The sequence below is a fragment of the Delphinapterus leucas genome, chromosome 1, assembly GCF_059928025.1.
Source record: "Delphinapterus leucas isolate spDelLeu-1000000601 "Yukka" chromosome 1, BTC_Dleu_Yukka2, whole genome shotgun sequence".
In the NCBI taxonomy this organism is placed as follows: domain Eukaryota; kingdom Metazoa; phylum Chordata; class Mammalia; order Artiodactyla; family Monodontidae; genus Delphinapterus; species Delphinapterus leucas.
The window spans coordinates 158,591,251-158,608,225 of NC_143129.1; the positions used below are offsets into that span (position 1 = coordinate 158,591,251).

Sequence of the window (16,975 nt, forward strand, 5' to 3'; positions counted from 1 at the left end):
GACAAGGAAGGGTCTTCCTTCCTGAGGGGCAGAGCCATTGTTGCTTATAGGAAATAGAGCTTTTGTAGGTGGAACTGACCTCCTGCTGGGAGGATGGGGCTGGGTTTCCCCTGCTCTTACACTCAAAAAGTCTCTAGATTCAAAGCCCTTTTCACAAGTTCTATACACACCCATATTTGCTTGCTTTTCATCTCTCTCCTTCATAAGGGCAGGATGGTCCATGAATGTTTCGCTCGCATGTCTTCCCCAGCACTTGGAACAGAGCAAGACTGGCTCTTAGAAATGCCACATAAAGTTTGTTGAATGACAAATGAATGAATCCAGAAAACAAAGCTCTGACATTCCTGCTATACTACAGAGACCTCACCTGCAGCCATGTCCTCACCATGAAGTTTTTTTTCCTTCCTCTTCCCAACCCTGGACTCATTCTTTCTCTTGACAGATCATACCATCTATCCAGTACAGACCCACTGTGCTGGGATGAACAGTGCTGGCAGGCTTTAAACCACTGGGTGGTCTAGGAAGTCTTCCCTGAGGAGGGGATCTACCTGTAGATGGAGCGCTCCCTAAATGTCTCTTGATTTAATACACTAACTAGAATATAAACTTCATGAGGGAGAGAGGGGCTTCCTCTGCCTTGTCCGTCATGGTGTCCCCCAGCACCTTTATCCGGTATTGACAGAGAATGACCCCATTTCTTTGAATGAATATATAATGCTAATATTTCTTCATTCATTTAATCAAATCAATGCTTTTCAATGGGAGTGTCTGTGTGCTTTTAGTAATTTCCATTTTTGGTCATCACAGTGATGATGAGGGTGGTTCCTGGCATTTATGGAAGAAGAGATGCCATCTCTATTATATCTTGCAATGCACGGGGACAGGGCCACATGGAGTAGACTTGTCCCATGTACCACATGGCTTTCAAATGACCTGCCAGACCCTCATGCAGATGAAAAATCTTTTCATAACTATCAGAGCTTAGACCCTGACTCCCTTTTACATGGGAACAGAACATATTTTGTGCCCTTAAATATCAACTAAATTTCCAGGAACACCACTACCTTGTAAATAGAAAGATGATTGTATTTTGTTTTATTGAAGCTTTCCCCAAATTTGTTCATCTTTCCAGAGAATCCCGTCACCCACGGGCACTACTGCATTAGTAGCTGTCGTGTTCCCAATGATTCTACCTTTAGGTCTCAGTATTCTAAAAACTTCAGAACGTCTTCTCCGTTATTTGGGCCCAGTCATTTACATAGCGGAGCACCTATTATGTAACTATAATTTATCTTATGTCATCTTTATTTTACAGTTAGGCAAGACATCGATTATAAATATGATGCGTGCCGGTGGGTAACTTTATCCCTGGGTTCTAGTTCCGGAGGGGCGGGTGATTTACTCTCTACCGACTCGTAGGGAAAGCGGCCGTTGGGTCCGGCGGAGGCCCCAGCGGAGCGGTCCTCCGCGCGCCAGGGGTCGCTGTGGCGCCGCGCGGCCGTGCCGGGACCCTCTCGCGTGGCCGCCCCGCCTCGGGCCCCCGGGCCGAGTGGGCGGGCACGACTGCGCCCAGGTCGCGAGGCGCCCTTCGACCAGCAGCGCCCGGGGCGGGCGGGTATAAATGGAGCGGTGGCTCCCCCACCCGCCTCTCTCCGCCCCGGGTCGCCGCAGCCTCCGCCGCTTTCGGGCCTAGCAGCCTGAAGGAAAAAAAAAGAGAAAAAGATAAAAAAAAACCCCGAAAACCCTTTAAAATCTTAAAAAAAAAGAAGGAAAGAAAGAAAAAAGAGCGAATCCTCCTCGGAGAACCCGCGGGGAAGTCACTTTTGCACGCTTCCGGCCTGCCCGACGCCGCTGCCGCCGCCGCCGCACCTGGGCGTTCGTCGGTCCCCGTCCGTCGGTCCGGTGGTGAGCCGCTCGCGCGCCCGCGTCCACGCGCCTCAGCCCGCCTCTCGGCCGCGCCGCGTGGCAGCCCCGCGCCCGCCGCCCTCGCCCCCGGCGCGCCGGCCTCCGCGCTCCACGTGTCCGCGCTGCCCTTCGCCGGCCCGGCGTGGGAGGCGGCTGCGCGCTTCGGCCGCCCGGGGTTTGCCGAGTCGGCACCGACAAATATTTGGTTTCCCTCTTCCCTGGGTTGCTGTAATCTTAAACCGTCGGGAGCCCGAGGCCTATATTTATAGAGAAACGCACGTTCCGGAGGCCGCCGTGGGCACCACTGGGTTGCCTCGGGAAGAATTTTTGTAATTTGGAGGACAGTCCCCGTTTTCATTGTTTTCATTTTTTGAAATTGGGAGCTTCCAGACCAGAACAGCTGAAAATTAACAAACTCCCAGGGAGGGCCATATTGTTTTTGAGAGCCTTTTGTCTGCGGGTGGGCAGTCTCGTCCGAGCCGTCCCCGCACTCCTCTCCGGCCCTCGGAGCCGACTCCAGCTTCTCTGAGCTTCACTGCCACCTGTGGGCCGCGGCTCGGAGCGGAGCCCCCTTTGTCCTGTGTGGCCCCCGCTAAGAAGTCCTCCTGGCGGGGCTCGGGGTGCTGGGGGCTGGGGAGATGAACGCTGCGGCCAGCAGCTACCCCATGGCCTCCCTGTACGTGGGTGACCTGCACTCGGACGTCACCGAGGCCATGCTGTATGAAAAGTTCAGTCCTGCGGGGCCTGTGCTGTCCATCCGGGTCTGCCGCGACATGATCACCCGCCGCTCCCTGGGTTATGCCTACGTCAACTTCCAGCAGCCGGCTGACGGTGAGTATAAGCGGTGGCCACAAGTCCGTGGGCTCTTTGGGGACCCTAAGATTCCTTCTCCGGGCAGGTCCCCACCCCCGTGGAGAGGGCATCGCGACAGCACGTTGCCACAGAAGCCCTAGTCGGGGACGAGCCATGGGAGTTGAGAACGCGGGATCCTGGCATCAGACGACCAGAGTTTCAGTCTTGCTTCCACAACACTTGCTAACCGGGTGACCTTGGGCTAATGGGTGCTGGTGGGGTTGGAGCCCAAGGAGGCTGTAAAACAGGACCAGAAGGACGTCGCTGTCATTCCGTATGTGGGCGGTTTGCTCTGTGAGCCTTGCCTGGTCAGTGGCCAGGTGTTCGGGCCCCTCACAGGCCTGCGGAAGGGACAGGATGATTGAAACACAATTACTTAAAAACTTTTACCTGGGCAAAGCTGTTGCCCCCTCCCCTTACTGTACCCTGGGCTAAGAGTCTTTGACTTCGTGCTGGTAAGGGGTTTTTCCGGGCAGGTAGAAAGTAGGGGAACAATGCTGTGTGTTGAACTTGAGCAGGCACTTGTGTTAGCACCGCCAGAGAGTGTGTGGTGCTGGGCCAGCTCCCTCCTCTGCGTGTTTGCCACCGGGGCGGAGGAGTTCTTTCTCTGGACAAGCCCTGGGCTGTGGAGCGTGGTACGCAGGTAGTCTGGGGAAGCGCCTCTTGGAAATCCGCTAGGCTGGTGGGGATTATGGCCTCAACCTGTGCACAGTGCTTTATACTTGACAAAACCCTTTTACTTCATCCCGTCTGAAGAAAATAGGACTTCTGAGGGAGAAAAGCAGCTGCAAAAGGTGGGAGGCTAAGCTGGGACTGTGGGTGCAGTGCTCTGCCAGCCCTGACTGGGGCCATAGCCTGGAGCGTGGAGAGGTATGCTGCAGGCCTGGCCCGAGTGAGGCCAGAAGAAACCTAATCAGGGGCTGCACGTGACTCCAGAATAAAAGGGAACAACTGTAGAGACCATTACTGGGAGAAACAAGCCATTCTGTGGCCAAGGATCTCCGGGTCCCTATTTTTGTCACCACTTCGTTCACTGTCCGTGAAGCACAGAGAATGTCACTTGCCCAGGATGCAGCTGAGACCAGAGAATTGGACTTGTTGAGAGACACAAGGCACTGCTACCGTCAGTTCAGTGTGCTCTGAGTTGTGTCTGGCCACAGGGCACAAAGAAGGTAGCTGAGTGTGGCCTTTTAAGGGGGGAGTAGTGGGCACATTGGCTGTTGTCTGCCTCCTTGACTCTTCTGAGCAAAAGTCCTGTCACTTAGAGATAGTAGCAGAAGCCATTGGTTAGTGTGTCTGCCAACACATACCTCTGCAGGACCTCTCCCTGCTATAAATAAGTGCAGCCAGATTTGTCAGACTAAGCCGAGTTGCCTTGTGCAGACCTCTCCGGAAATAGACAGGAGCTGTGTTGAAATGGGCTGCTAATTCACGCAACACAGTTAGGGGTCCCAGGCTGTGGATCACAGAGTCCTCACAAGCGAGCCCTTCTTTCTGTCCCGGACTTGCACTGACTTGGATCTGCCGTCCCCACTTTCCCTGATCTCCTCCCCTCTCATGCTGAACCAGCCCACCTGAGGAAAGTGGGAAAGATGGTTGGAAATAGGGCAAAGGAGATATCTTGCTGGCTGACTGGACAGCTGAGCCTGTGGAGGGGCAGAGTTAGGGATTGTGTCCCTGTTTTAAGTGAGACGGTGCCTTGAGGCGGGAGAAACACCCTCTACCCCCATCCCTTCATGGAGGAGGAGATTCTGGGAGATGTCAGTGCGTAAGTCAGGGGAAGTGGGTCTGGGTCCTTTTTACTACCAGTAAAGAGAAGTGTTCTGCTGACAGGTAAGGGTTATTTTGGTCTCTGGTTCTTTAAATGGTCTCCGTGGTGTATACATGGATTGGGTTGGGAAGCTAAGGAAGCGTCCCCAAGCACTGGGTTGAGAACTTTGTTGGGCACCAGGGCATTTGAAAGTCCTGGAATTCCGTAGAACGCAGATGAAGACTTCTAGGTAGCCTAGAAACCACTAGGTGCAGGGCCTGCCTCCACTGTCAACTTAGGCAGAAAGGGGTTGCAGTTTCATCCTTCTTGTCCTGATGATACAAAGAACATTTCCATGTGTGGCCATCATTTTGATGATTGAGGCTTTTTTATCAGAATCAATTTCTGTTTTCAGAAATTGAAAATATAAGAAACTGGGTTGAATTTGGAGATAGCACATTTTCCCCAATCGAATGCTCACAGGTTTTTTTTAGTCATTTGTCTCATAGACAGGTTGTAAACTAAGTGACAGCTAGTTGATAATGCTGATGCAATACCTTACTGAAAAATAATCAGAAAGTCTGCCATTAGTTTCTTAGTCAGTAGTTAGCTATACCGTTTAGCCATCCTGAACATAAGTTTGTCCATTTTATAAGAGGGATCATTTCACCTCTTCCACCTCCATCCTGGTGGGCACTAGGCTGCAAAGTCGTTTATAAATGATAAAGCTTAGTCAAATGTGAGGTGTTATTTGATCCTGGTGCTATAAACCCATTTAGATTATCTTGCATAACCTCCTTACCCCAGAGGGGTTGAGACTTCTGCCATGAAGGAGGACGATTAGCTAGAACTTAGCCTCAGTAGCACTGCAGCCTAGAGGAATCTGATGTCCTTTAATTTTGGTAGAGTTGAATTTCATCAGAGTGCTTACCTTGAAAGTTCTGGAGTTATCTGTTCCTGGGATGGTGGCAGGTAACATTTTATATCCTTGACTGAAATATGTTTCTCTCTTGCAGCTGAGCGGGCCTTGGATACCATGAACTTTGATGTGATTAAGGGAAAGCCAATCCGTATCATGTGGTCTCAGAGGGATCCCTCTTTGAGAAAATCTGGCGTGGGAAATGTCTTCATCAAGAACCTGGACAAATCTATAGATAACAAGGCACTTTATGATACTTTTTCGGCTTTTGGAAACATTCTGTCCTGCAAGGTAAACACTGATTAAATGATTTCAGCAGAATAATTACAGAATCATGAAAACAAATACCAGATGGGGAATTGCTTGGAATTGGGTGACCGGGTATGATAATTTCCAAAATGCTGGAAATGGCTCTGAAGTCTAAAAGTTCACTGCAGCAAACCTCGGTGCCACAGCCCAGCATAAACCAGCAGGCGCTTTCGTGTCTTTGTTTATTCTTCCCTCTGCCTGAAATATCCTTCCTGTTTTCTAGCTTTGGAAGGCATCAAAAGGTTTCTCCTGGGGAGTAGGGGGCTGGAAAGTACCAGAGCAATGCCTCTGGTCTCCAGGAAGCTGTACTTAGTCATGTTAGAAGCATGAATTCACCCTCTTCCTTCTCCACGCACCTGTTTATGTGGAGCATTTTGTACAGCTCGTGTGGTGGTGGTTTACATGTCTGACTCCACACTAGACTGAAATTCTGTTGTGGGCTTGGAAACTGGTTCGTCATTCTGTAGCCCTGTGGTTTTGCACCCAGATCTTAATATATTTTTTTAATGAAGTAAGAAAACGTTTGGAATAGAAGGAGCTTAATGGTGGCTACCATTCTTAAATGGAACATTATTGGGTACCCGCTGTAGTCTCCTGCCTTTTGAACGTGGATGGGCTAGAGGCCTCTCAGACCCAGGAGCCCACACGGCTCTCGAGTCTCTGCAGCTGGGCAGTGGCGCTGAAGTGGCCCGCCTTGTGTTTGACAGGTGGTGTGTGATGAGAACGGCTCTAAGGGTTATGCCTTTGTCCACTTCGAGACCCAGGAGGCTGCCGACAAGGCCATCGAGAAGATGAATGGCATGCTCCTCAATGACCGCAAAGTGTGAGTGTCCCAGTCTGGAGCAACAGCCGTCGCATGAGCCAGCCGTGGCCCCACCTCGGTATTAACTGGCACACACAAGGCGGCTACTGGTTCTCGGCCCAAGTGTGGCCTGCTCCTACCTCTCCACTCCAGGGCTGGTGAGTCTCCCTGCCCGAGCCGTGGCAGCCCTTTTGACTCGCCAAGGTGGGCTTTCTGCCCAAGCCATGGCTGGCCTGCCGCCTCTCCCTTAAAAGCATCCGTCTGTGGGTTTTGTGAGCGTCGGCAACAGGGGCTGGCTGGAAGGCAGCTCTTAAGCCCACTCTGAGCAGGGGTCTTGGCCAGCAGCAGAGTGGAGAGGGCCCTGGACTGACCAGGAGCTGTGTACTAGTCATGTGACCTTGGCCTTCTGTGATTCAGGTCTTTCCGTGGGGTCACTCGCTAGGGGTTGATGCAAATTGTCCCCTCCACGTGGCTAACTTATGACTCAGTGGTCTTCAAATACAAGGCTGGCTCCACAGCAATAATTAATTTGGTTACGATGAAAAGTCTTATCCCATTGCAGAAGACTGTTCATAATAGACCTTGTTGCTTTGGTGTGGTTATTTCAGAATGGAGAGATGGGGATCTTAGTTAAGCCATGCAGGGAGAGAAGGGACAATAAATCTTGGTTATGACAAGAGTCACTTCTGTCCTTTGTGTTACTGAACAGACCAGGGGATGGCTTGTGTTAATGATGTGCATGTGCCCAGTGGTCAGGTCTTCTAAAGGTATCACTGGAAAAAAGCCTAAAGATTTTTCATGTATGGATACCTTTCCCTATTAAGTGTAAACAGCACCAAAACAAAGGAAGAAAAGCAAAGGCTACCTCTTAGTTCACTCCAACAGTCTCACTCCTAGGATTAACCACTGTTAACAGTTTGGTTTGTATCCTTCCAGACCTTTTCTATGCATTTACATAGATGCACAGAAATGAACGTTTTAAAAACATGGTCATCAGGTTTCTTCACGAAGGCAGTGTGATGTGGTAGGAGGAGCCCTGGCCTGAGCCAGGAGCCCTGGGGCTGGTCCTTGTAGGACAGTCCTGCCTCTTTCTCTTTCTGCTGGGGAGTTGGGACATCTCTGAGCTTGCTCTCTTGGTGGTTGGATGGGAACTCGTGTGTTTTAACCTCTCCTGTCAGCCTTTAACCTGCGTTCCTTCGGGCCCCTGGAAATCATGTTTTGTTCCTCTGAGTGATCACTGTTTTTCACGGTTTCTTTTTAGGTTTGTGGGCAGATTCAAGTCTCGAAAAGAGCGGGAAGCTGAGCTTGGAGCCAAAGCTAAGGAATTCACCAATGTTTATATCAAAAACTTTGGGGAAGAGGTGGATGATGAGAGTCTGAAAGAGCTATTCAGCCAGTTTGGTAAGTCAGGGTCCTTTGTCCTGTGTGTCCCCTTTCACAGTCCACCAGACCTGGAATTCATCTATTTTTACTTAACAGATGAGCCCACCTAGACCCAGAAGTAAAATGCCTTGTATGACAAAGGCCACAGGGTAGATAGGAATAGACTCCAGGCCTCGGCTCTTGGCTTCATCCTACTTTGTCCCATCCCCAAGGCCATCTCAGAAGTAGAAGGCCAGGCATGGTGCCTCTTTCTTAGAGTCCATCTGGGCTCAGCAGGAGCTTGCTTCAAGTGGGCTCCTAGAGAAGCCTTCTCTCCTTGAGCTGTGATAGAGATGCTGTTACTAATAGTTCTGTCTTTGGTAACAGGTAAGACTCTAAGTGTCAAGGTGATGAGAGATCCCAGTGGGAAATCCAAAGGCTTTGGCTTTGTGAGTTATGAAAAACACGAGGATGCCAATAAGGTGAGAGCACCATGAGGGTCGGGGAGGATTTGTAGGGAGTGGCCCTAGTGTGTGGACAGGGCCTTGCCAGCACATGGTAGAGCTGAGCTGTAATTGTCTGAGTACCTAGTAGTGATGCATGGTCACTGTGCTCTGGAATTGTCTTCCTGAGGGATTTCACATAACTGTTTTCAAAGCACTTGGCATGTGCCCATCACCTCAGCTGTTCAGCCCTGTAGGTTGAAAGAGTAGGGCAGGCATTTGTTCCCATTCATAGGTGAGGGAACCAAGGGTCCCGAGTTGCTGATCTGATAAAAGAACAGTAGCCGCTTCCGGGAGAACCATTGTGCTAGGCCCTCAACATGTATCACTCAGTACCCTGAAAGAACCTAAGGAATTTAGTGGCAGCCAGATTATCAACCTAGGCTCATGTCTACCATGCTTGTATTTATACAGCTGTACAGTTTTTTCACTGAATTATCTGGACCAGTGACCCATTTAAATATTAACCCCATTTTACTGATGAGGAAGTTTGGATTGGCTTAGCTGACTTCAGAGTGAAATTAATTTTTAGCCCTGTAGGGAAGATTTTTTCTCTCAGAATATTTGGTGGGACTTAACAGGTCTCCAGAGCAAGGCCCCTGCCTCTGCATCTTGATTTAAAATCATGTATTTCCTCTTCAGGCCGTGGAGGAGATGAATGGAAAAGAAATCAGTGGGAAAGTCATTTTCGTGGGCCGTGCACAGAAGAAAGTGGAACGGCAGGCCGAGTTAAAGCGAAAATTTGAACAGCTGAAACAGGAGAGAATTAGTCGGTATCAGGTAAGACGTGGTCTCAGCCCAGCCTACCAGCAGGGGCTGGACCACGAGATGTTGGCAAAAGCGTCCCTAGTTTGGCAGGCTTTCTTTTTGGGGACCATGAGTCTCCTCTTCTCATTTCTCTCAAGATCATCAGGTTTAACAGGATGTACCTACCAGATACAGCAGCGGTTCTGGAACAAGGATGAAGATAATTTATTCATTTAGGGACTCTATTCTGGAAGCCTCAGCCTGTTCTCAGTCATGTGCGTTCTGTTTACTTAAATGATACCACTTTGTTTGGAACGGTGTAAGGAGAGCCCTGCTAGGTCAGTGGTCAGCCAGACCAGCTGTGAGAAAGGCTGGGACTGTATCGATGGTCCTGTCAGAGTCTTCAGCAGTAGATTCTCAGCCTTGAGCCTGCATCAGAATCCCCTGCAGGGCTTATGAAAACAGATTGCTGGGTCCCACAGCTTCTGATTCATTAGGTGTGGGTTCTGGCCTGAGAATTTACATTTCTGACAAGTACCCAGAGATACTGCTATTGCATGTCTGGAGCCCATATTTTGAGAACCACTGTCTTAGGAAATGTGTGAGGTATAGAAGTGCAATTAACAGATCTTTCTGCTTCAGGGGGTGAACCTCTACATTAAGAACTTGGATGACACCATTGATGATGAAAAGTTAAGGAAAGAGTTTTCTCCTTTTGGATCAATCACCAGTGCTAAGGTATTTTATACTGAGATGTGGGGATTGAAAGCAGAAGTTGTAAACTTGCAGAGGTTTATTGCATTTGCTTCATTGAAGGAATAGGATCTAAATTTTCATTTCTGAGAGTAGTTACCACATTCATCTAGCAAATTCCTCCTGGCGTTCGGTTACCCATCTGAGTATATGTTCTGGAAAATGACATTTTGTTAGGTTAACATTGCACTGTCTCCCAAGTACTGGGATGTGGAGATGCATCTGGCTCAGTGCCTCCCTGCCAGCCCCCCAAGAGCACCTGAATCTTTCCCATTCTTTGCTGCTTTGTGCTGGTGTGGGGACAGATGGTGCCACAGCATGAGCAGGGGAAATCCAGACAGGTTGTCTTTCACTTGTCTTGAGGCCTGTCTCTACAACTCTGCCACACATTCCTTGAACGAAGGTGTTTTGAGGATTTTGGAGCTGGGGTTGGGAACTTCCATCTGGTGTCCTAAAGAAGGAGAGGGGAGTGGAAAGTTTGTTTTTCCGTGTTTTGCAATGTGCATCATCTTGATTTTCTTTGATAATGATAGCAACTGAGTTAGCTGGGGGAGTAAGTACAAACCCCCTTGTGAAGATAAGGATGAGACGAGAATGCTGGTTAGGTGAAGATGTTGTATTGTGTGTCCTTGGTGCTTTGGGTGTGTGGTGGGCACTGATGGCATCGGAAAGTTTTGGGGCATAGCCTGTTGCAGACTCTATGCCTGCTCCACAGAGGTGAGGCAGATGTCACAGAGTCCTCCAGGGGATGAGAAAGAAGGCCAGCGGGCCGGTAAAGACTTGGTGACCCTGCCCTGGCCCTTAGCTTGTCACTCACAACCCAGGAGCATTATCAGTGGTTGCAGGGCGTTGGCCAGAAGCCACCCCCAGGAATTTCCTCAGTTCCTCACCCCCTCCCTCCTATCACCCCCATGACGGGCCTCCAGCAGCGCAAGGAACGATAGTCTCTCTTAGCGGACCAGCACAGGAGTCAAGATGGCATTTGCAAGAAGAGAGCAAAAGAACCGTATCTTGAAGTTTCCCGGCACCATGCCCAAGATCAAGGTGTCACATTACTTTCACACACCTTACTGGTCCACCTCGTTGGTAGACAGGTGTTGGGTTGATACACATCTTTACTCCCATGTCCTCCACTTCAGGAGGCTCACCAGGCGGTGAGCTAAGACATGAGTGAAATGTAGAGATTACAGAGTGAGACTAGAATCCAGCTGCTTGTCTCCTGGCTGGTTGTAGTTCTGCTGTGTTTATTCTCATTGAATTAATGGTGGCAGTCATTGATTTTATGATTCCTGCCCACATGTATTTCAAAAGCATGTCCTAACCTTGCTAAGAGCTTACTAAGTTTTGTTCACCAAGGTCTTGGACAGATGAGTTTTACAAATAAGTTGCTTGATGCTAATGTCCAGATCTCTGTGAGTTCCCAGAGATAGCTATGCTTCTAGGTACGAGGAAACATCTTTGGGTTCCTGGTTCAACCATTAGCCATATCACAGTATTTGGGAACTTGAGTCACCTGGGGATCTAAAAAGGAAAAAGCTTAGTTTCTCCCTTTAGACTTTGTGATTCAGTTGGTGACTCATTTGGTCTGGGGTCCATCGTGGGACTGGACTGTGAAGCCTTGACCTAGACCTGGTAACTCTTGGAGTGGAACCCAGGTTTTAACACACAGACACCTTTGTGCTAAGTGGCTGGTCTCGTTTTGTAGGTGATGCTGGAGGATGGGAGAAGCAAAGGGTTTGGCTTTGTCTGCTTCTCATCCCCTGAAGAGGCAACCAAAGCAGTCACGGAGATGAACGGACGCATCGTGGGCTCCAAGCCACTGTATGTCGCCCTGGCCCAGAGAAAAGAAGAGAGAAAGGCTCACCTGACCAACCAGTATATGCAGCGGGTGGCCGGGATGAGAGCGCTCCCCGCCAATGCCATCTTAAATCAGTTCCAGCCTGCAGCTGGGGGCTACTTTGTGCCAGCAGTTCCACAGGTGGGTATGCAGTATGCTCATGTCTCCTTGGAACCTGCCTGCTGATAGCTGCTCCTATAGTCCGCAGTGGTTGGGGAGAGGGATTTTTGGATATTGGAATTCTAGAATGTCACAGTAAAGATCCTTCAAATAAAACAAGGAAGGACTTAACTCGTGGTTGTGCACACACAGTGACAGGGGTAAAGTAAAAGAGTCCCTGTTAACTGGCTGTCCCTCCCCCAAGCTCTTGAGTAGAGAGCGCCTCTGTCCTGAATAATTAGCCTAGGGCCTGGTAGTGAGATGAGGTGAGATGAGATACTTCTCTAGTGTGGCTTCAGGTCCTTAAATAAAAGGGCTTGGCTGCTCTTTCTTACAGGCTCAGGGAAGACCTCCATATTACACACCTAACCAGTTAGCACAGATGAGGCCTAATCCACGCTGGCAGCAAGGTGGGAGACCTCAAGGTAGGTGGTGGGGAACAGTGATTTGATCACCCAGGATGTACCTGTCCTGGCCTCCCCTCCCTGCCCCCTCTGAGGCACAGCCTAGGTTCGGCTGTGTCGTTCATCAGTGACGTGCATTTTTTTTAATTAATTAATTTATTTTTACATCTTTATTGGGGTATAATTGCTTTACAGTGGTGTGTTAGTTTCTGCTTTATAACAAAGTGAATCAGTTATACATATACATATGTTCCCATATCTCCTCCCTCTTGTGTCTCCCTCCCTCCCCCCGCCTCCCTATCCCACCCCTCTAGGTGGTCACAAACCACCAAGCTGATCTCCCTGTGCTATGTGGCTGCTTCCCACTAGCTAGCTATTTTACGTTTGGTAGTGTGTATATGTCCATGCCTCTCTCTCTTTGAGTGACGTGCATTTTTTGTCTCTTCACCAGGCTTCCAAGGAATGCCAAGTGCTATACGCCAGTCTGGGCCTCGTCCAGCTCTTCGCCATCTGGCTCCAACTGGTAATGCTCCGGCCTCTCGTGGCCTCCCTACTACCGCTCAGAGAGTCGGTGAGCAAACTGGCCTTGAAGTGTGGCCCGGGGAGGAGGGAGTCAGGACGACTAGGCTCTGCTCAGGGCTGGTCAGTTCGTTGGGCTCACCGTGTTATCCGGTCCTGGTTCTTTACTCTTAGCTGTGTGCTTAGGTGGGTACTTAAGGAGCAGGGAGACAGTATGAGTTCTGAGTGTTGGTTCCTTTTAAGATTCTTTGCCTCATCGGTGACTCACGTGAACAAGGTTAATTGTAGAAATTTGTTAGCTGAATGACGACAGAGGCAGCCTGTTCTTTGGGTGGGGTTGGGAGATTCAAGGGACTTTTTTGCAGATTATGTCCTGTGTTCCAAGAGGTGGCAAGAGTTGTATGTTTTCTGTTGGCTCTTCCTCGAAAGTAGCGGTAGTGGCCCCATGTGTGATGTGTGCTGTATGAACATGCTTTGGAATTGCTCCTTCCGTGGGACGTGGCCAGTTGGACATCTGCTGCCAACACTGATGTGCATTTGCTGGTCTGTTGTAGGGTCTGAGTGCCCGGACCGCTTGGCTATGGACTTTGGTGGGGCTGGTGCCGCCCAGCAAGGGCTGACTGACAGCTGCCAGTCTGGAGGTGGTATTGGATGCACACAGAATGGGGAAAGATGGGATTTGACGGGTCTTTGCCCAGACCGATGGGCTTTAATTTTACTTGTTCTTTTCCTAAGGTGTTCCCACAGCTGTGCAGAGCCTAGCGCCTCGTGCCGCTGTTGCCGCCGCTGCTCCTCGGGCTGTTGCACCTTACAAATACGCCTCCAGTGTCCGCAGCCCTCACCCCGCCATCCAGCCCCTGCAGGTGAGGTCCATCAAACAGAACCCTAGAAGGGTCCCCCCTGCTTCCACATGATTCAAAAGCTGCCTTGCTTGGATTCCCTCAACAGGTATTAAATGCCTGCTCTGTGTCAGGGAGCCGTGTCCCGTGTGGTGACCCTGCCCTTGGGGGACTCTCTAGTGGGAGAGAAGGGGCTTGCAAGTGTTCTTCTGATAATGGTTGGCTCAGCAATGCCCCCGAGGAGGCAGCTGTGCTTCCTGCTCTCCTCACCGCGTGCATGGGCTCTCTCAGCTCTTTGAAGCTTCCATTTCACTTTCACATCCAGTGGTCGAATTGATCCTTAGCTGCTCTCCAGGTGACTGGGTGGCAAAGAACATCTTAGATGAAAGGTTCATCTTCAGAGGTATTAGGCTGGGTGGAGGAATTGGACCTGGATCTCAGGTTCTCTAAGCTGGAGCTGCTATCTCTAGAGTTGTGCCTCTCAGGCAGGCCAAGCAGCGAGCTTGTGGCAGAACTCTGCAGTTTGCTTGGAGGAGCTGTGCTGGGCCTTGCTTCCTCCTGCTCTGTGCTCTGAGTTGGAAATTTCCCAGAACTTGGCACTATGAGAAATATTTTTGCCTATAAGACCCTACTTTTGGCACTGTGACTCGTATTGACGGTCCTCAGCATTTAATACAATAAAAACATGCGGTTCAGTGAAAGTGATACAGGATGTAATTATAAGCATTTTCCTATTCATGTCCTTCAACCCAGTCTCTACTGGGAATTCACCCTAAAGGAAAACTAACTTTCAGGAAAGGGCTACACATACAAGTGTTCATGGTATCTTATTTATTAACAAGGCTTCAATGTCTTGGGCAGCGTTGGGTAAATTATGATCATTGTAGCCTTGAGTAAAGTAAAATCATTTGGTAAATGATTGTGTAGCATTGTAGGTTTTTCTTAGTCATTTCCCTTCTCTTCGAATAGCACGTGGCATTTTAACTGTGGTTGGTTGTGTTTTTTGCTCACACCACTCTGTTCCTTTCCCTGAATCCCCAAGACTGCAGTCAGTTCCCTGACAGCAAAGACAACTACCTCCTTCTCCTCTTTAACTCAGTAGACTCGAGTGGTTGTGCACATGACCACTGTCACTGTACTTACCCGGGTGCTAATCCGCCGCCTCTCCTGGTTCCCAGGCACCCCAGCCTGCGGTCCACGTGCAGGGGCAGGAGCCGCTGACCGCCTCCATGCTGGCCGCAGCACCCCCGCAGGAACAGAAACAGATGCTGGGTGAGTGACCCACGTGCTTGCAGAAGAGGGGGCCAGAGCTGCTACTGACCTGGACACCAGCATCCCTTCTCTACTGGGATGCCACTGGGTTTTTCACAGAATACCTTCCCACAGGTGAACGTTTGTTCCCGCTCATCCAGACGATGCACTCAAACCTGGCTGGGAAGATTACGGGGATGCTGCTGGAGATTGACAACTCGGAGCTGCTGCACATGCTGGAGTCCCCCGAGTCTCTCCGCTCCAAGGTGAGCAGATTCCCAGACCCCCACGGCTTCCGCTCACTCGGGTCAGGAGGACACGGGTGGCCTTGGACACCCAGGGGCAGCAGAGAGAAGGGTCTGCTGCCCCTGTGACCTCCTCGTGCCTCGCCTGTGACCTGAGGGCTGCTGGCGCGTGGGTATCTGGGAAAGCGGTCAGCACCAGGAGAGGCCACCGCTGGGCCTGGGTGCCAGGGAGGGGCGGAGGGGCTCTCCTCAGGTGTCACTGACCACCTGGAGCTTCTCACAGGTGGATGAAGCTGTGGCGGTCCTACAGGCTCATCATGCCAAGAAAGAAGCTGCCCAGAAGGTGGGCGCTGTTGCTGCTGCTACCTCTTAGACAAGGACAAACCGTATGTTTGGCTCTTTATTTTCTGCAATGGTTATGACTCTTGAACCATCTCCCTGAAAGATTAGGGGCAATGTATATGTAGAGCCATGTTTCTATCCCTTAACCTGATAACTTGGGCAGGCTGTCACCTGGGTTTTTTCTGTCACCTGGATGAGTTAATATGGAAAAAAGAGAGTCCTGGTGGTAAATTAGAAGACACAAACAACAGTTTTCTCCATAAAGAGCACCTGGTTAGATCTTTCTCAAGAATCACCTTGTTTGTCTCGAATAATGGTGGACATATGAGGCATTGTCATAATCCGATCCCACAGCCTCATTTCTATGAACATCTCCCTAGTTTGGCTTGAGGTTGTGAGGTCAGTTGTGTGGCATCCACAGTTTAGCTCTGGAAACACAGCGGGCAGAGGCCTTGGTGTCAGAGTGAGAGAGACAGACACACCTGGCTACAGTTACAAGGTGTGTTCCCATCGACTTCTGCATTTGGGGGCCAGGGCCTCTGTCTGCAGGGACTTGGGGCAGTGAAGCTTAACTAGGACCTCTGACGAGGACTGGTGGTTGCCTCCAGATGGAGAAAAGAGAGGACCAAATGAACATGGGCAGAGGCAAGGGAAAAGAGCACATGGTAAGGGCCAGAGTTCGTGTGTTGGTAGGGCTTGACTTGGCATAGTCATAGCCCCTTGTCAAGGGCCTGAGCCCTGTCATTTTGAGTTTAAGCAAGGATGGCCAGGAAGGGTCAAGGTTGGGGCTTTACATACAAGTACCCTCGAAGGCACTGGTTCTTAACCGGGGGTGCCTTCTCAGAGGACATTTGCCAATATTTGGAAACATTTTTGGTTGTCACAACTGGGAATATTACTGGTATCTAGTTGGGAAGAGGCCAGGGATGCAGCTAAACGTCCTGCAATACACAGGACAGCCCCCACAGAAGAATTATCTGGGCCAAAATGTCAGTGGGCACCAAGGCTGAGACCCTGCTCTACAGTACTTACATCAGAGATTTCCGTGCGTCTCTGAGGTTTTTTTGATTTTGTATTCATAGTGTCGGTGCTTTTCTTTTCAGGATTCAAAAGCCAAATAAACCCTCATGGAATTCAGCTCAAGGTTTGAAGACGTCCTAGCTTGTCCTATGGACCTCAACACCAAGAACCACAAATTGCAAATTTAATAGGTCATTTTGTATCAAAAGGTCAATTATGAAGCACCTAGAATTTTTCAATTAAAAGAATATATTCTCTGGGTTCTGATGTGGCCCAAACAGTGTTAACTTTTTTTTTTTCTATTGTGAGTTTGATTTTTTCTCCCCAGAAACTGGTTTTATTTGATGTACCCAAGTCTTAAGTTTCTCAATAAAGAAAAAATCTCCATAAAACTGCCTCTGTTTTTCTCTGACCACAGTTTTCTGTATAAATTCCAGTTTTCACTGCAAGTAATTTT

General features: G+C 49.7%; 1 protein-coding gene and 1 non-coding gene across 10 annotated transcripts; both read left to right on the forward strand.

Annotated features, from left to right (window-relative positions):
* The first annotated feature begins 1,556 nt into the window (after positions 1–1,556).
* Positions 1,557–16,910, forward strand: PABPC4 (poly(A) binding protein cytoplasmic 4). Of its 9 annotated transcripts, none has more exons than XM_022575337.3 (16): positions 1,557–2,736; positions 5,524–5,717; positions 6,443–6,558; positions 7,799–7,938; positions 8,287–8,381; positions 9,045–9,182; positions 9,792–9,887; positions 11,608–11,880; positions 12,236–12,323; positions 12,754–12,873; positions 13,376–13,462; positions 13,557–13,684; positions 14,839–14,932; positions 15,047–15,177; positions 15,440–15,499; positions 16,602–16,910. In XM_022575337.3, exons 1-16 carry the CDS (start codon positions 2,544–2,546, stop codon positions 16,617–16,619), a joined length of 1,971 nt encoding a protein of 656 aa, XP_022431045.1. In that variant the 5' UTR covers positions 1,557–2,543; the 3' UTR covers positions 16,620–16,910. The 9 variants fall into 9 exon arrangements, with proteins under 9 accessions (XP_022431045.1, XP_022431046.1, XP_022431049.1 ...); XM_022575338.3 differs by having other exon boundaries at positions 12,236–12,308; positions 15,440–15,542; XM_022575341.3 differs by having other exon boundaries at positions 12,236–12,308; positions 12,754–12,825; positions 15,440–15,542.
* LOC115801863 (small nucleolar RNA SNORA55) lies at positions 10,158–10,292 on the forward strand. The gene has a single exon (XR_004022226.1). It is a non-coding gene; the product is annotated as a small nucleolar RNA SNORA55 (small nucleolar RNA).
* Positions 16,911–16,975: the final 65 nt, after the last annotated feature.

What these genes read in the sequence shown, in the direction of transcription:
- PABPC4 (XM_022575336.3), top strand. Translation starts at nt 2,544, where the DNA reads ATGAACGCTGCGGCCAGCAGCTACCCCATGGCCTCCCTGTACGTGGGT. An exon ending in AGAGAATTAGTCGGTATCAG is followed by an intron (nt 9,183 to 9,791) that starts GTAAGACGTGGT and finishes TTTCTGCTTCAG; the next exon opens with GGGGTGAACCTCTACATTAA. An exon ending in CCGCCATCCAGCCCCTGCAG is followed by an intron (nt 13,685 to 14,838) that starts GTGAGGTCCATC and finishes CCTGGTTCCCAG; the next exon opens with GCACCCCAGCCTGCGGTCCA.